Source organism: Macaca fascicularis, chromosome 5 (assembly GCF_037993035.2).
Source record: "Macaca fascicularis isolate 582-1 chromosome 5, T2T-MFA8v1.1".
In the NCBI taxonomy this organism is placed as follows: domain Eukaryota; kingdom Metazoa; phylum Chordata; class Mammalia; order Primates; family Cercopithecidae; genus Macaca; species Macaca fascicularis.
This window is the reverse complement of record NC_088379.1, coordinates 143,339,426-143,356,932: the sequence shown is the minus strand read 5'-3', so window position 1 is coordinate 143,356,932 and position 17,507 is coordinate 143,339,426. Positions and strand designations below refer to the sequence as shown.

At 35.4% G+C, this 17,507-nt stretch overlaps 1 protein-coding gene across 5 annotated transcripts in view; it reads left to right on the top strand.

Annotated features, from left to right (window-relative positions):
• Window positions 1-3,498: 3,498 nt before the first annotated feature.
• The window catches only part of SLC7A11 (solute carrier family 7 member 11), a 79,398-nt gene continuing 65,389 nt past the window's right edge, over window positions 3,499-17,507 (top strand). For all 5 annotated transcript variants that reach the window (XR_012435358.1, XM_005555931.5, XM_074040991.1 and 2 more), the window contains exons 1-3: window positions 3,499-4,062; window positions 8,971-9,097; window positions 13,102-13,217. Coding sequence is in view for 4 of the 5 variants with exons in the window: in XM_005555931.5 (XP_005555988.1) it covers window positions 3,786-4,062; window positions 8,971-9,097; window positions 13,102-13,217 (520 nt within the window). In the remaining variant the exon portion in view is untranslated. The remainder of the gene's footprint in view (window positions 4,063-8,970; window positions 9,098-13,101; window positions 13,218-17,507) is intronic.

The following is a 17,507-nucleotide window of genomic DNA, read 5'->3' as shown; positions in this document are numbered from 1 at the left end:
CATGCTGTCAGTACTCCTGGTATTGCTAGTCTGTCTCATGTGAGCCACTCTCAGTGGGAATTGATGGCTTATTGTGGTTTTGGTTTTAATTGTCCCAATAACTAACGCTGTTGAGCAGATTTTCACAAATGAATTGACTATTTTATTGAACATCTGTTCAAATTTCTTGGCCATTTTTTATTGGGTTGTCTGTCATTTTCCTATTGATTTATACAAACTTATTATTTATTCTGGATATGAGAGCTTTGCAAATTGGAAATATTTTGTCCCATTTTAAGATTCACTTTTATAATCAAATAGTATATTTTGATAAACTCAAATTCTTAATTTTAATATATTACACTATATTTTTCTCTTTTTTATATTAGGGTTTGTGAGTCCCTTTTAAGAAATCCCTGCTTACACAAAGTTTAGAAATATATTCTGCATTTTACTCTAGATCAGCACTGTCCATTAGAATTATAAAGTAAGCCACAACTTTGAACCACAGATATGATTTTAATTTTTAGTAGCCATGATAAAAAATAAAATAGGCAAAACTAATATAAATAATACAAATTATTAATAACTTTTTTGTTATTTTTCTTTAAGACTTCAAATTCTAGTCAGATTTCAAGAGCTGATAACCACATGTGACTAATTACTATTATATCGGGTGACCCATTTCTAGAAACGTTCATGATGCGCCGTTCAAATTTAGCTCCATGATCCATGTGCAATTGACTTTTGATGTGTTATTAGGTAGCATACCTGGCAAGGAAACTAGGTAGCTTACAGAAGCAAACGAAGATCTTCAGGATCCCGAGCCAATCTGTGTCCTTTAGGAACTAAGATAGGGCATGATAGTACTCGGACTTTCTGAATATCTCTAATTTCTGCATATTCAATCTTATTCCATGAGGATATTTGCAACACGTCAAGGAACATGGCCACCGGGTTGTTCTCAGGTCACATCTTTACAATCTCCAACAACAGATGAAAAAAGCTAATTCTAATTCTGTTTAGAAATATCCAAGCTCAGGTAATATTCCAGTACTCTGCAGCCAGAACAATGGATTATTTTTGGCCAGGCCTAGATTATATACCTATATTTATAACCATGGGACAGAAATTATTACTAGAAAATGGTAGCTACCACTATACATTATGTCTATTTCTATTATGAGATGCTGTGAGGAAGCTAGGACTATTTCTTGTACACAGTAAGCAGTAAATAAGTTTTTGCGAATTGCACTAGGATAGTCCCATAATTTGACAGCTATGCTTAAAATAAGGCCTAATACAGGACGAAGAATATGTATTCATTTGCTTTGAACACATTTTTATGTTACACAAGTATTTGAGGACCATCCAAACTCTTAGTTTACAAGCTTAGAAATGGCGATTTTAAGAGTTCAAGAAAATTCAACATTTTCTTTATAAACTGCATTTTCTACAGATTTTGGGGTGCTTAGAAGAGGTACACTGCTGCCCTTAGTGGCAATGTGCAGCTTTGCAAACATTGTGAGTGGTGGCCTCTATCTTACATGAAAGTATAATCCTTTTGGTTTTTAGTCTAACATCAGCCATTTTTCTTCACAATTTTAAAAAAATACTGTGAGGAGGAAAATGTTATTTAATATTGAAAGAATAATCGTCCTTTAGAATTCATTCAGCTTCCTATCTGAGTGGGGTCTTTGGCTCAACTTATTAGTTCAGTTATTTATAACAAAATTCAAAATTAAAGTGTGACACTGTGTTAATTAGAGAAAGAAAGTTGCTGTTCCCTGTGATTCTTAGCGCCCTACTTTTACCTCATATGTCTTCAGAGCTAATATGTTTCTCTTATTGGGAAACAAAAGCCACTCCCCCTTAGGTACATCAATCAGGAAAACTGTGTGAGTTGAAAGGAGATGTAGGAGGAGGAAGAGAATTGGAAGGAAAAGAATCTCTATTTAGCTTCCTTCTTTAGGAGTTTTAGCAAGATTGCATGAGGAAAATGACCCATTTTTGTTTTTTGAAAGACATAACAAGTGAGAGAAAGTATTAAATAAAAACTTTAACTTGGTGTAGCCAAAGCCAATTATATAGAATTTAGATAGATAATTTAAAAAGGAGAAAATGTTGCCTCAATTATTTGGATGGCAAAGCATTGAGGTGGTGTCATTTTCTCAGTTGCCAACACAACAGAAAATGGTCTGACCTTTTCGATGCTACTTTCCTAATGGCAATTTCTTATTTCCTTCTTTGATCATCCTGACCATACTTGACTCCCTTCTTTCCCTGCCAACCTCTCGCACACAGGCTTTTTGTTTGTGGTTTTTGTTCAAAGGTTCAGAAGCATATTTAATGGTGCATATAAAGCTAGCTTCAGGGTAATGATAACATTCAATTCTTCTCACTGCATTCAAAACCACATGTAACTATAGCCAAAAATGATATCTAGGATTTCTTTTCTTCTCGTATTTATTTTTTCTTGACACTTGGTTGAGAAAGTTAGAAGGGTTTAAAAATGTTTTGCCTTTTTGACAATTACAAAGTAAATATTTTAATCTTAGCTTACATGTTTAATGCATTTTAAATTTATAATCATAATATAACAATAGTTTATATAATGTGGAAAAAGTCATACATAATATCATTACTTTCTGTAACTACTATTCTGTGTTTTCCTTTACAGTCTTTTGCTATATGCATATTTTTATGTAATTGTAATTGTGTAATTTTGAACTTAGAAAATTTTTTTGGTAATTCAAAGGAACAATATGTATCTTTTACATTAGTTAAAAAAAATCACCTTGTGCTAATGAGAATCAGAAAATGACTATTTTCTGGAGTCATGGTGAATTTTATATTTGTCACACGCCGATGTGATTTAAAATGTTGGTTTATTATGAGTAGTAAGAAATAATTTTATCTTTTAATGTTGAGGAAGGCTTACAGTTGTATGTATGTGACACAGTATAAAGTGTAGAATCTTTTTAATTTTGTAAATGTTAGATTTGACTGTATTGCCTTATAAGAAACTCAAAATAAAAAATAAAAATAAGCATTACACAAATTATGAAACTCAAACTGTGTTGTTATAAAAAATGCAGCTTTAGGATACATTCTACTCACAAAACAGTCACGTGTAAAATGTTTTTATACATGCATTAAAGAAAAAGAAACTCCTTAAAATGAAGTAACTATTTCCTGTTTCATTTTGTTTGAACAGCTTTTGTTGCTCACTATGAGTTGCTTTAAATCTCTGGGAAGGTCTGTTCCGAATTTACTACTTCTGGATTGGCCAAAGTCTCTTTAAAGTGTGTGCTTTGTTCTCTAAAAAGCTTAGGTCAGTTGAGCAACAAGCTCCTCCTGTTTTTTTTTTTTTTTTTTTTTTTTAAAAAAAGAGCTGAGTAATGCTGGAGCCTTCTCATGTGGCTGATGCAAACCTGGAGAATTTGCATCATCATTTAGCTGTAGTAAGTTGGTGTGACAGGCAGGCGCTTAAATACAAGCCCATGAGGAAGCTGAGCTGGTTTGTAATGATAGGGCGGCAGCAGCAGCAGCAGCAGCGGTAGAACGAGGAGGTGGAGAACTGGGAGCACGATGCATACACAGGTGTTTCTGATTAGTAATTAGCCGCTGTGAAGGATAAAGCACACCTTTGGGTTTTTACCTGTGAACACTATAGGGCTGAGAAAGACAGTCTGAAAGCAAAGAAAGCAAAGAGGAAGACCTCGATCAGTAACACCAAGAGACACCAAAGTTGAAAGTTTTGTTTTCTTTCCCTCTGTTTTATTTTTCCCCCGTGTGCCCCTACTATGGTCAGAAAGCCTGTTGTGTCCACCATCTCCAAAGGAGGTTACCTGCAGGGAAATGTTAACAGGAGGCTGCCTTCCCTGGGCAACAAGGAGCCACCTGGGCAGGAGAAAGTGCAGCTGAAGAGGAAAGTCACTTTACTGAGGGGAATCTCCATTATCATTGGCACCATCATTGGAGCAGGAATCTTCATCTCTCCTAAGGGCGTGCTCCAGAACACAGGCAGCGTGGGCATGTCTCTGACCATCTGGACGGTGTGTGGGGTCCTGTCACTATTTGGTGAGTGCAACTTTTTCTCGGGGGGGAGGGGGCGTGGCTGTGGGACTGGAAAGCTTGCTTTCTGGGAAAGCAAATGATCATTTTTGAGGAGTGAATGGATGGCAAAGGCCACACCAAATTTTTAAAATTTTTGTTCAGGTACGTGAACTACCCAGACGCAGAATCCACTGTTGGTGTGATCTGGAACGCCCTCAAATTGTTTCCTACAGGCTGTACTTTCTTTTCCTGACTAAGACAGGCTATTTTCTGACTTTTCCCTGTGGGATGAGAGCAAAGACTAACTTTCATGACCCAGTAAAAAACATGCACACTTTCTGTGCCGGGCAGTTGTGCTTAGCTTGGGCACTCTGGCAGCTGGCATGTTGAATGAAACACCTGGCATGGCCTATTTAGACATAGAACGGAGTGTTCAGCAGAAGCCTTACTGACTTTTTATTAGCCTAACAAATGGGTGGCAGTCTTTTTAAAAATATTTTTTAAGTTCATATGCTTGTCACCTCTTAATATCCTTTCAAAAGTCCTTGGCATGAGAGAGAAATGTATGATGGCGCATAACTCAATCCCTATCATAACGGGGCATATTGCAATGGCCTGAGCAAATTTCAAATTACTTTTCAACCTTTCATCTCTTCTCAATACCCATACACTTTTGCAATATAAGTTTTAAAACTTCAGTTGGGTGTTAGTTTTCTGTGCTTGCCCAGATCTGTTTTTATCATTTATATTTCACTTGTTCTCCAGGGACACAGATAATTTGTCCACCTGTTCACTGAATTAATCCGAAGGGAACTGGTAGAAGTATAATTATGAATTTTTCTTCAAAATTTATGTCTCTTCTGTTGATTTGAGAATTAATAATAAAGAGATAAATAAATGCCCCTTATGAAATAGGCAAATTACTAGAGAGCTACCTGAGTTTGTTGTAAAGATGATAGAAACTGGTGAACTGTCAAACATTAAATTTGATTTATGCTATGAAGATTTGTTTACTCTTCTTGGGAAAGATTCTATACTTTAAAGTTGCTCTTTGTCTTAACTCTAGGACTAACACTAACAAGTACTAACACTAACTCTAGGACTAACTAACAAGTACTAACTCTTGTTCCCATGTGTACCAATCCATTCATTCTTTCCACTCAGGCCTTGTGATGTTTTAAATCATTGGTTTGACGCTCATCTAGATAACTCAAATTCCTTTTTTTTTTTTTTTTTGAGATGGAGCCTCGCTCTGTTGCTGAGGCTGGAGTGCAGTGGTGTGATCTCGGCTCACTGCAGCCTCCGTCTCCCAGGTTCAAGCAATTCTCCTGCCTCAGCCTCCTGAGTAGCTGGTACTAGAGGTGTGCGCCACCACGTTTGGCAAATTTTTTGTATTTTTGTAGAGATGGGGTTTCATTGTGTTAGCCAGGTTGGTCTCAATCTCCTGACCTCATGATCCATCTGCCTCAGTCTCCCAAAGTGCTGGAATTACAGGCATGAGCAGTGACACTGCTCCTGGTCCTCAAATTCCATTTTTAGGAAGAAGTTATTTATTTATTTTAAATAAAACTTGTTAAAACAAGGTCATAGTATAGAAAGATTTATAGAGGAATTATTTGGGGTTTTTAGAAAGAGTTTGTGGTATTATTTATATGACTAACTTGTGCTTTATTAAATAGTCAGTAACAATTGTGTATCATTATTTCCCAGTATTACTTCCCATCTTTATAAAATAATCTGGAGTAATACCATTACGAGAAACTCTAATAGTACCCTTAGCCCTATTAACTTTAAAATAGCTCTGGTGTATGCACTTGTAGATGAAGAGAAACCTAATTGTTGATCATCTTAAATGACTTTGTGCACCTCAGTCTTTAAATCTTCCTACAGCACTTTATATATTCAGAATAAATCAATATCTAACCAGAAAAACCACAACCAGTTTACTGGACTTTGCATACTTATGTGCATGCAGCTTCCACTATGGGATTCAATTTTTGCACATAATAAAAGATTATTCAGATGTAATAAAATAGATCAGTATGAGTATTGAACTAGTTAAAGTGATGTTGACTTGCACTATGAAAATATGCTTATGCATAAGTATTACATATCATCTTAAGCAGAAGCTCAAGAACAATAAAAAGAGAGAAACAGCTAAGGAGACTAGCTAACATTACACTTGAGCTGGTGTTCTTTGATTAATAATTGAAGGGAGTGTGCTTTTGTATTAATCTACTTATCTTTATTTGCATTGCATTTGTCACTTAAGTTACCAGAAGCTTCTGGACAGGAGTGCCTCTCTAACAGTAAGCAAAGCAAAATGTAAAGAAAAAATAATCCTTCTTTTTAAAAAGACTCTAGAACTCTGGGATCAACTGTAAAGAATCTGTACATTTGGTTTAATACATACATATAGTTTTTTTTTTTAAGTGAAGGGTCAATACATGGATTTTTACATCTTGTTTTGAACTTTTTTCATCTGGGCAAAATGGTTATGAAGCTTTAGACCTTTAAATGAAAATCATTCCCCCAGAACTCAGTGTAAACCTAGGGCAACCATCCTGGAGTTTCAGCAAAGCATACAGAGGTCTAGGTATTGATTCTCTGACAATAAATTCTGAGGTACTTAAGACTCTTTCCAATAACATTTTATATTGGATCCTTTTCTGGACAGCCTACCAACATGGCGAATGTTCCCCCATGGAGAGTGAGTTGCAACTCGTTATAATTAGTTATAGGTAGATGAAATATATAAGTGTTCCCCACATATCAGTCTGCAGACTAGTTACTACGGAATTATTTGTGCAAATTTTAAAATGATAGAGATTCTTGAATTTCTCTTGTGGACAATCTACACTCTCTTGATGAGAGTCTGTTTTTCATTTGAGTGTTTTCGAATTAAAAATTATTCCCAGACCAAGCATGGTGGCTCATGCCTATGATCTCAGCACTTTGGGAGGCTGAGGCAGACAGAACCCTTGAGCCCAGGAGTTCCAGACCAGCCTGGGCAACATGGCGAAACCCTGTCTCTACAAAAAATACACAAAAATTTAGCTGGGCATGGTGGTGCGAGATTGTGCCACTGCACTCTAGCCTAGGTGACAGAGCAATACCCTCTCTCAAAAAAAAAAAAAACCAATTATTCCTAGGTGACTTTGATGTCATGACAAGTTTAGAAATCAGATATAAAATATGTAACACTAAGATTTCACTGAATATCCAAATTATATTTATGTTGGACAGTTCTGTCTAAATTATTATTAATCAGTAATACTTCTCTACACTTTTATTCTCAGATGTAGCTTAGAAAAAAGTCGTGTTCTTACATTTGAGCACTTGGCAGTACAGATAGAACTTTTCACATAATGACAGGATATATTTTTTATTTTCTTGTTAATTACTCAAATTAATAAGTATAGCTATATTTCATGTGATGCTTGCCATGTGTCAGGCCGTGTACTCTCCTAGGTACTCACTGCCACATCTATACACATAATTCCCTTATGAGGTAGAAACTGAGATCTCCATTTCACAGAGAGTGAAACTGAGGTTTTGTGGAATTGCATATTTGTCCAATTTTATGCGAATTGTATCGTTAAATATTAAAAATTTAGCTTATAGTTAATTCGATCTGAAGTACACAAATATAAATTATAGCACCTCATTTTAAAAAGTATATTCTGGGCTGGGTGCAGTGGCTCACGCCTGTAATACCAGCACTTTGGGAGGCCGAGGCGAGCAGATCACCTGAGGTCGGGAGTTTGAGACCAGCCCGGCCAACATGGAGAAACCTGGTCTCTACTAAAAATACAAAAAATTAGCCAGGTGTGCTGGCAGGCGCCTGTAATCCCAACTACTCGGGAGGCTGAGGCAGGAGAATAGCTTGAACCCTGGAGGCAGAGGTTGCAGTGAGCAGAGATCGTGCCACTGCACTCCAGTCTGGGGGAGAGAGTGAGACTCTGTCTCAAAAAAAAAAAAAAAAAAAAAAGTATATTCTCGCTGGGCACAAGGGCTCAGCCTGTAATCCCAACATTTTGGGAGGCCGAGGTGGATGGATCTTCTGAGGTCAGGAGTTCAAGACCAGCCTGGCCAACGTGGTGAAACCCCATCTTTACTAAAAATTCAAAAATTAGCTGGGCGTGGTGGTGGCCACCTGTAATCCCAGCTACTCGGGACCTTGAAGCAGGAGAACTGCTTGAACCTGGGAGGCGGAGGTTGCAGTGAGCTGAGAGCGCCATTGCACTCTAGCCTGGGTGACGAGAAACTCTATCTCAAAAAAAAAAAAGAACAAAAAACCCAGAGTGTACACTTCAAAAAACATTCAATATAGCCTTTTATAGAAACAGAAGGAGTCAGAATTCATTTTGTTGACAAAATATATCCTACAAATTAAATGAAATCTTGCAAGGCATAGAGTCCATAGTTTTCTAAAGAGTGGATACAGCTTATTTATTTCGATTTTCCACGGAAACATAATTTATTAAAAGGGTTCTCAAAAAATAACTCAAAAAAAAGTTAAAAGCTAACTCAAACATTTGGACTAACGCCTTGTCTCGGTGTGAGGTTGTGTTCTTCTAAAAATAGGTCAATATTATTGACATCTCTCTTCTCTTTTTCCCCTATTTCCAGGTTTTCATCTCAAAATTCTGGAACACATGATATTGTTGTAGACACGTGTCTTTGTCATTTCAAGTAAAATTATAGTGTTCAAATAGAGTGAACTAAATCTCAGCTGTGAGGATGTTAGAAGAGGAACTTGGCGGGTCTTAGCAATTAGATGACGGTTATTTGTCTTGAATAAGGATGCCATTCAGACCAAAGGAGATAGTTACATCTCAGGCAGCATATAAACATTATTGTATCCATTTTAATGCTAGGTGTCTTGAAAATGTGTTAAATTGGTACCATTTTGTGACAAATATTTCACAGGAGCCTTGTCTTATGCTGAATTGGGAACAAGTATAAAGAAATCCGGAGGTCATTACACGTATATTTTGGAAGTCTTTGGTCCATTACCAGCTTTTGTACGAGTCTGGGTGGAACTCCTCATAATACGGTAAGAACATAGTAGAAAGAATTAAGAAAAAATAAACCAATTCATTCTTATGAATCACCTTGATTATTTTTAACTGGTTAAACATATGCATGTCATGTGACTACGTGTAAACATGTCTACCTCAGGATATAAAGCTTGTGATAAAATACCTTTCTGGATTAAGATATTTTTAATGCAATTTTGTCACTGACAAGCAGTTCACCAGCAATGCCAAACTATTAAAAGTATCTACCTTTCTTTAACCCTCAGCTATCCTCTTTGACACTTCTAGGAGAAAGATGCTTACCTGAAAGCATATGAACATGAAAATTCACCTGGATACCTTTTGACCAACTAGACAAATTAAATATTATACTAGGAATTGGAATTTTCTCTTATTGTAGATTATATCACTAAGGCATTTAACTTTACTTAGTCATTGTGATGAAGACCCTTCTGTGCCTGACAACTTAATTGGTCACCAAGGCTTATACTTTATAGAAAACAGAGTTTGCATGACAGAGTCAAATGACTCATTTCCTTATGTTAAACAAATCAGGAACTACAGCTCCAAACGCCTTTTTTGATTTTATTGTTGTAACAATGTGTTTACATTCCTGCTTGTCTCAGTTTAAAATCAAACTGAATAGTGCCAAGTCACTCTGAATAGCAAATTTCCTTCAACTTTGTGGGAAGCTTATGATGTCATGTGAGCATTTCAGAGTATCACAGTTTCTTAAGGCTAATTACTTCTATAAAATGTGATGTGGACATTCTGATTACAGAATTTAATGGATATTACTAGGGAAACTTGCTCTTATCAAACTTACCAAACATACATGATTGAGAGCTCATGTGAGCTTTTATGGCTAAGTGCTAATAAGTGCTAGTTAGTACTGACTTAACACTAATCATGAGTTTTACAGTGTTAGAAGTCTTTTTTTTTAACAGAAAAAATATCTTCAAAGTAGTATATACTTCATGAAGTCTTTTTCATTTTAAACAACTCTGCATTATTTAAAATTGTTATAATGATATAATAATAAGTATTTTTTCCCTTTTCTAAAATTCCTGTATCAGGAATGTACTTTCTGTTCCTTTTTGGTTATCTGAATCTTATCTGCTCTTCAAAGGTCATCTTAAATCCTATCTTTCTCATAATTAATTTCCAGTTTATTCTAATTTGTTATTTCTTTCATCTCTAAATTCTTCTGAAAATGCTATCTCTGCTTCACATTTGACATTGAACATGATACCTTCTATTCTTCCTTAATATTTTAGATGTCTGTATTTTGTTTCCCTTTTAAAACTGCCAACCTTTCAAGCATATAAAGATACGATCTTTTTGTAACCTGTATAGCACTTAGGTCAGTGCCCTTTTTTCGGCATATATTAAATTATTTTTGAATAAGTAATTGAAAGTTTAAAGTTACAATATATTGTGTATAACATACTCAGCATTCAAATACATGTACTCCTTATTTAGACTGCTGACCTGTCAGGCTGGTGGGCTTTGGGGCTTAATACAGTTGGACTTGACTCCATCTTCAGCCATGTATTAGTGTGTAACTTTGGCTCATTGCTTGGCATTATGATGAACACAATCATTCCATATAAATATAGCTTATATCTTATGGTAGCACAGATAAAATATACATCTATTAATTTATTTATTCCACAATCTGCCACTGAATGGTAAATGACAATAGAAAGAGATCTAAAGTGAAATCAGTCATGATTTCTGCTCCCAGGTAGCTGATAATCACTTATTACTTTAATTAAAAAAAAAACAAACTACTTTTCTCTGTGTGTGTGTGTGTGTGTGTGTGTGTGTGTGTGTGTGTGTCTGTGGACAGAGGAAAGTACCTTTGTATTCTAGAAGATTTAAAATATGCTTATGTATCTCTTTGTCATAACATACTGATTTTGCTGAGTTGGCCTTTTAAATATGTAGAATAACAAATATCATGAGGAGGGACAAGATATCTAAGTATTTAAACACTTCTCTTCTTTTGCTAATACCCATAGTTCCTAAGTACTTCACATTAAAATTATACCTTTAGATTAAGTTTGTATTGCCAGAAATAATCTGTAAAACACAGATTTCAAGGAGAGAAATATTACCTATCATTACACAGCAGGGGTCATTAAACCGAATTTGCGTGTTCACTCTATATTTAATATATATTGGGTTTCTACTATATGTTAGACACTGCGCTAAACACTGGAGATAAAATTGTGGTTAAGATAGATACGATTTTGTACCCTTAGAGCTCCGAGTCAAGTGGGAGGAAATCATTATCAGCTGAGAAATCACATAGGTAAATATAAAATTGCTACTGTGATAAGCACTGTGGAAGACAGGCCAAGGACTTCAGTATGAATATACTCCAAGAGATCTGGCCCAGTCAGAGGCTGGAGAAGCTTTCCCTGGCAAAGGAAAATTGAACCAAGATCTGAAGTTTATAGCATAGTCAATGAGTTGCAGAGGCTGCAGGCAGAGAAGATTCATATCCTTCTAGTGGGAGGAAGCTAACTGAAGAAATAAGGAGAGCTTAGACCAGATGGAGCCTTGAATGCAATGTGAAGGAGTTTTGCATTTCCTGAACATATTTTGAAAGCACTAAAATGACATGATCAGATCTTAAATTATACATCAAAAATTGTATAAATGATGGAGAATAGGATAAACAGTTTTGTTTGGGGAAGATGGGAGGGTGTCTAGGAAAAGAAGAAAATCAAAAACCTTATGCTGCTCTCCAGTATCAGCCAGCCAAAGTTGACAACATGTAATGGTGGTTGGTTTTCTGATAATCTATGGATCAGGCATGAATGTTGGGTAACTACGAGAAGAAAGAGAAGCTAAAAAGGAAGTTTGACATAAGAAATTAGATAATTGCCGGGGGGCGCAGTGACTCATGGCTGTAATCCCAGCACTTTGGGAGGCTGAGGCAGGTGGATCACCAGGTCAGGAGTTCAAGACCAGCCTGACCAATATGGTGAGACCCCGTCTGTACTAAAAATACAAAAAATTAGCCAGGCATGGTGGCTTGTGCCTGTAATCCCAGCTACTCAGGAGGCTGAGGCAGGAGAATTGCTTGAACATGGGAGGCGGAGGTTACAGTGAGCTGAGATCGTGCCACTACACTCCAGTCTAGGCAACAGAGTGAGACTCCATTTCAGAAAAAAAAAAAAAAAAGAAATTAGATAATTGCACAGACTTGCATGTTTATGGAAAAAATATGCATTCATATATACATACATCTAAAATGAAAAGGTCTGTGCAATTTTCTCATAAAAATATTTGAAGAATTAAAATAGAAGGATGTATTACCTATATTTCTATATACTTGAATTTATTTCATATTCTTGTCCCATTTATATTTACTTAATTGTATAAGATTATAATAAATATATTATTTTTAAATTTATACTTTATATCTGATTGTTACTATAGGAGTAAGAATAATCACTTGACTTTGAGTTTTTGTCTGTACAGAAAAAATAAGAGTAAAACAACATCAAGTATTTAGGCATGTATTTCCAGAGAATACGTAATACTAATTTTTTAGGTTGAGTATTGTGTTCATTCTTTAGACTATGCCTTGACACATTAGATCTGTATGGCATTAACTAATTCATAATATGGCTGAAGTTTATTTACTGACTTTTTGAGAAAGAAGATGGCTTCCTGTAAGCCTAGCTCTGTCAAGCTCTTATGTAATAAGCCGGATTTTGAAGGAAAAGTCAAATATGGGAGAGCAGGGGAAAAGTTGGTAGTACTTACCCTTGTTCCCAAGAATATGTGAAGTTTAAAAACTAGCCACCAATGTTATAGGAAATATTTCATTTGGAATGTCTATGACAACCTAATCAAGTATGGAATTCTGAAAACTATAGACTTTCATATTTAACATGTTGCATATGCTAAATACACTCAAGGTAGAAAAATCTAATGAAATTAAATTTAATAAAAATGCTATTTTTCCCCCTGTGGTTAATCTAAATATATACATTTTTTTTAGCCCTGCAGCTACAGCTGTGATATCCCTGGCATTTGGACGCTACATTCTGGAACCATTTTTTATTCAATGTGAAATCCCTGAACTTGCGATCAAGCTCATTACAGCTGTGGGCTTAAGTGAGTATTATAGCTATATATGTAAAAAAGGAAAAAAACAACACAAAAATGATTGAATACAAAGTGTCTTTAGACTTTTTGCATTGTAGGGTTGCCTCTCACGTCATGTTCTTCTTGCTTACAGTTCCAAATTTCTGCTGGAAGGATTTGGAGTGACATCCAATATTGTATTCCACGCCAGTTTTGTATTTGGCCAATAGATATGATGGCTAATCTTTTTAAATAGTAAAAATCACCTTACTAGTAAAATATTAAGTCGGTTATACATGAACAAGACTTTTAAAGAGGAAACCCCAATTATTTTAGAGATTATTTAATTGGAAATTAGCTATATATTGAATTATATCTTATGTGTATTCGTGGAGTTACCTTTATGTAGTGGGTGTGTAAGTTGTGTTTATACATTTTGTAGTGTTAGCAGCTGTCACTCCCAGTGTTATAATGTTAGCTGCCTGTTGTTGGTCATGAAAAGAGTTTTCTTTCAAGATTGATTATTAATAGTGTTTTCCAACTAGATTTCTTTATGGTCTCCAAATTGAGAAGTTGTTCATCTTTTATCAATGGGCACAAATATTCATTGATTTAAAAAAGAAACAAAAAGAACATGAACAAAATTACATGAGTGATATGAAGCCATATATGACTCTAATTCCCCAAAAGATGCCAGGTACTAAATCCTTAAATATGGGAAAGGATAACTTAATTCTGGGTGCCATTTGAATCACTGTCTTAATCAATATGATCACATTTAACCGAGTTTTAGCTACTTATAAAGAGAAAGCTACACTAACTGAATTGCATAATCATGGAAGAATTTTTAGTTTGTATGGCTAAGATGTTTCAGTGGGATAATGCCTGAGATATTGCCTGTAATTTACTTATTGCCTGTAATTCATTTATTTTTTTAATTAAAATTTAAAAAATAGATTTAGTGGGTACAATGCAGTTGTGTTACATGGATATATTGTGTAGTGGTGGAGTCTGGGCTTTTAGTGTAACCATCACCCAAATAGTGTACATTGTAGAAATTAGGTAATTTTCATCCCTCATCCTCCTCCTACCCTCTCATCTCTCTGAGTCTCCAATGTCTATTATTTCACACTCTATGTCTACGTGTATACATTATTTAGCTCCCACTTATAAGTGAGAACATATGGTATTTGACTTTCTTTTTCTCTAATTCCACTTAAAATAGTGACTTCCAGTTCCATCCATGTTACTTGCAGCAAAGGCATTATTTTACTTAATTTATTAAGAACACAATAAAAATGGTAGCTATTTATACTTTTAGTAAAACATCATTTGAAGTTCCATGAGACTAGAGACCTATTCATTGCTGCATTTCCAGCCCCTCATTTAGCTCCTAGCATGTTGTTGGTGCTCAATAAGTATTTGTTGACTTGATTTTCTAAGAAGTCTAAGAATTTTTTTCTCCAGCAGAAAAGTCTATCGTCTGTTTACTTGTTAAACTTGGAGGATTAGACATCTTCGATATATTTCCAGGCAATGGGAAAATGATAAAAATGCAATAGAGTTTGCTTTGTATTATGTTCAGATCTAGCAGTCTAAGTTTTTGTGGGTTGAACCATTTTAGCATAGTGGTTGCAGTTTAGGCTTTGGAAGCAAACAACCTGGAACTGAAACTTGGTGTTACAATTCTTAGTGTTGTGAGCTTGTGCTAAGTTTTAAACCTGTTTAAGCCCCAATTTTATTTCACAGGAAAATGCCTGTGAAAAAATAATCTATTAATATCTTGAATGGCTGAAGGAAGATGAAACTAAGCCAGATTTTTTTGTTTAGGTCAGATTCTTTTTCATTATATTTTCTTTTTTCTTTCTTTAGCTTTTATTTTGAGTTCAGGGGTGCATGCGCAGTTTGTGACATAGGTAAACTCGTGTCATGGGGGTTTGTGGTACAGATTGTCTCGTCACCCAGGTTCTAAACCTAGCACCCAAGTTATTTTTTTCTGATTCTCTCCCTCCTTCCAAACACCCTCAAGTAGGCCCAGTGACTGTCGTTACCCTTTGTGTTCATGACTTGTCATCATTTAGCTCCATTTTGTACATGAAAACATGCAGCATTTGGTTTTCTGTTCCTGTGTTAGTTTGCTAAGGATAATGACCTCTAGCTCCATCCATCTTCCTGCAAAAGACATGATCAAAGTCAGATTTTTAAGACCATTAACGGAGTGCCTTGTCTATAGAAGTTCTTGATAAGAACTTCTTGATAAGTTCTTGATAAGTCCACTGTTCCACTAAGGGATTGGACTAACAACCATTGTTATATTCACCATTTTCTTGTTCCTCGAATGACTGAGGCAGAATCATATCACAAATATTATTTTTAAAAAAGAGAAGAGCAGGGTGGCATTTTTGAGAGCTCTGTAAATTAATAATAATAGTTATCAATTAAAAGCCATAACCAGAAGACTAAGTAGATTGCATGTAAACATTTATAAATTCACAAACTTTACTCACTTTGGAGTTAAAATTACATTAATAATAATGCTATATTTATGTTTTTATAAGTCTAGATAACTCTCTTCTTGTTTATCCCAATTTAATTAAACATTTTAAAGGGAAAATTAGTATTTCAGCGAATTAAATGAAAACTGCTCAAACTAAACTTTAAAACAGTTCTAGGAAAGGATAACTATGTTGGGATTTACAAAACCTCTGTAGTAGACATTGGTGATGAAATAGTTAACAAGGAGCCTGAATAAATCTTAGATGAACCCAGACATTTCCTTCTATTTTTGCCATGAGTTATTACATTCATTTTTAAATTTTGATGTTCCTTTTGCAAGCTTGAAATTCTGAGAAAGAAATGCATTTCCATAATCAGCAACAATTAAAAAGAAAACTGGATATCCTTATGACTCAGTGGTGGGTAATGTAAATCGATGCCCTAATTGGGAAAGTCAAACTGTCTTTAAGAAAAATTTAGCTTTAATGGAGCAACAGGGGGTGGAGATGGAGATAGAGAAGGAGAAATTTATCTAGGGGCAAATCTCTCACATCCTGCTTTCTTCAAAGTGAGTCTAGGTGATTTTCTACCTGTTAGGGGTGGAAGGTTACCAAGATGTAGAAAATAGAGTTTAATTGCATGAATTGCTCCCCTGTGAACCTTGGGGAAGGAAACAATTTGTGGTCATTTGAAATCTCTAGTTAAGCATAGAAAAAGGGCAAACCTGAAGGGTCTTGCTACATCATAGAAAAAAAGAATTTCAAATTTTGTGAAATGTTAGCCAACCATTTGAGAGATGATAATGGGATAAGGGTAGGGGGTTAAGTAAATACTAATTCACCCCCATTTTTTTAAGTACTGTATTTCATTTCTGTCAAATTTAATGAAGATAAAAAAGCTTTTGCTTATACAAATTTTATCCATTCCAGTAAACATGTCAAGTGCATAGAAGTTTAGATGGAAAATCTTATAGATTCACATTTGACTGCTCTCTTATAGCCCAATATTGTAATTACTTTCTTTCTTTCTTTTTTTTTCTCTCTTTTTTTTTTTTTTTTTTTTTTTTTTGAGACAGAATCTCCCTTTGTCGCCCAGGTTGGAGTGTAGTGGCATGATCTTGGCTCACTGCAAGCTCCTCCTCCCGGGTTCACACCATTCTCCTGCCTCAGCCTCTTGAGTAGCTGGGACCACAGGCGCCCGCCACCACGCCCGGCTAATTTTTTTGCATTTTTAGTAGAGACGGAGTTTCACCATGTTAGCCAGAATGGTCTCGATCTCCCGACCTCATGATCCGCCCGCCTTGGCCTCGCAAAATGCTAAGATTACAGGCGTGAGCCACCGCACCCGACCTGTAATTACTTTCTTCACCTTCTGTAGAAGTTCATGAATTTTCACTGCTTTTATAGATTCAATAAGCATTGAAGTGTGCTCAATATTTAAAATATTTATCTGTTCTGTTTTCCTGAAATTGAACCCTTTATAATGATACACTTGAATGCCAGAATATTATGATAAAAATATTCTCCTTAAGATATGAGATCTAGTCCCAGATCCATCCCTAACACCATCAATTGTTGAATGCCAATTTCCTTGCTAGTTTATTTTATCTATACAAAATAAAGATGAGCTAAGAGCCCCATCCTAATTCTCAAACTTTTGAAAGTAATTGGGAGGAACAAACAAAATAACATTTGCGATTGTATTGTGAAAAAAGTTAGCCAGTTCTACAAATGTATTACTTTATATTCTTCTTGAAATCTATATTTTCCTGGCACCATTAAATTACATAAAAGAAAATCTAGGACTATTTCTGTGTTAACACTT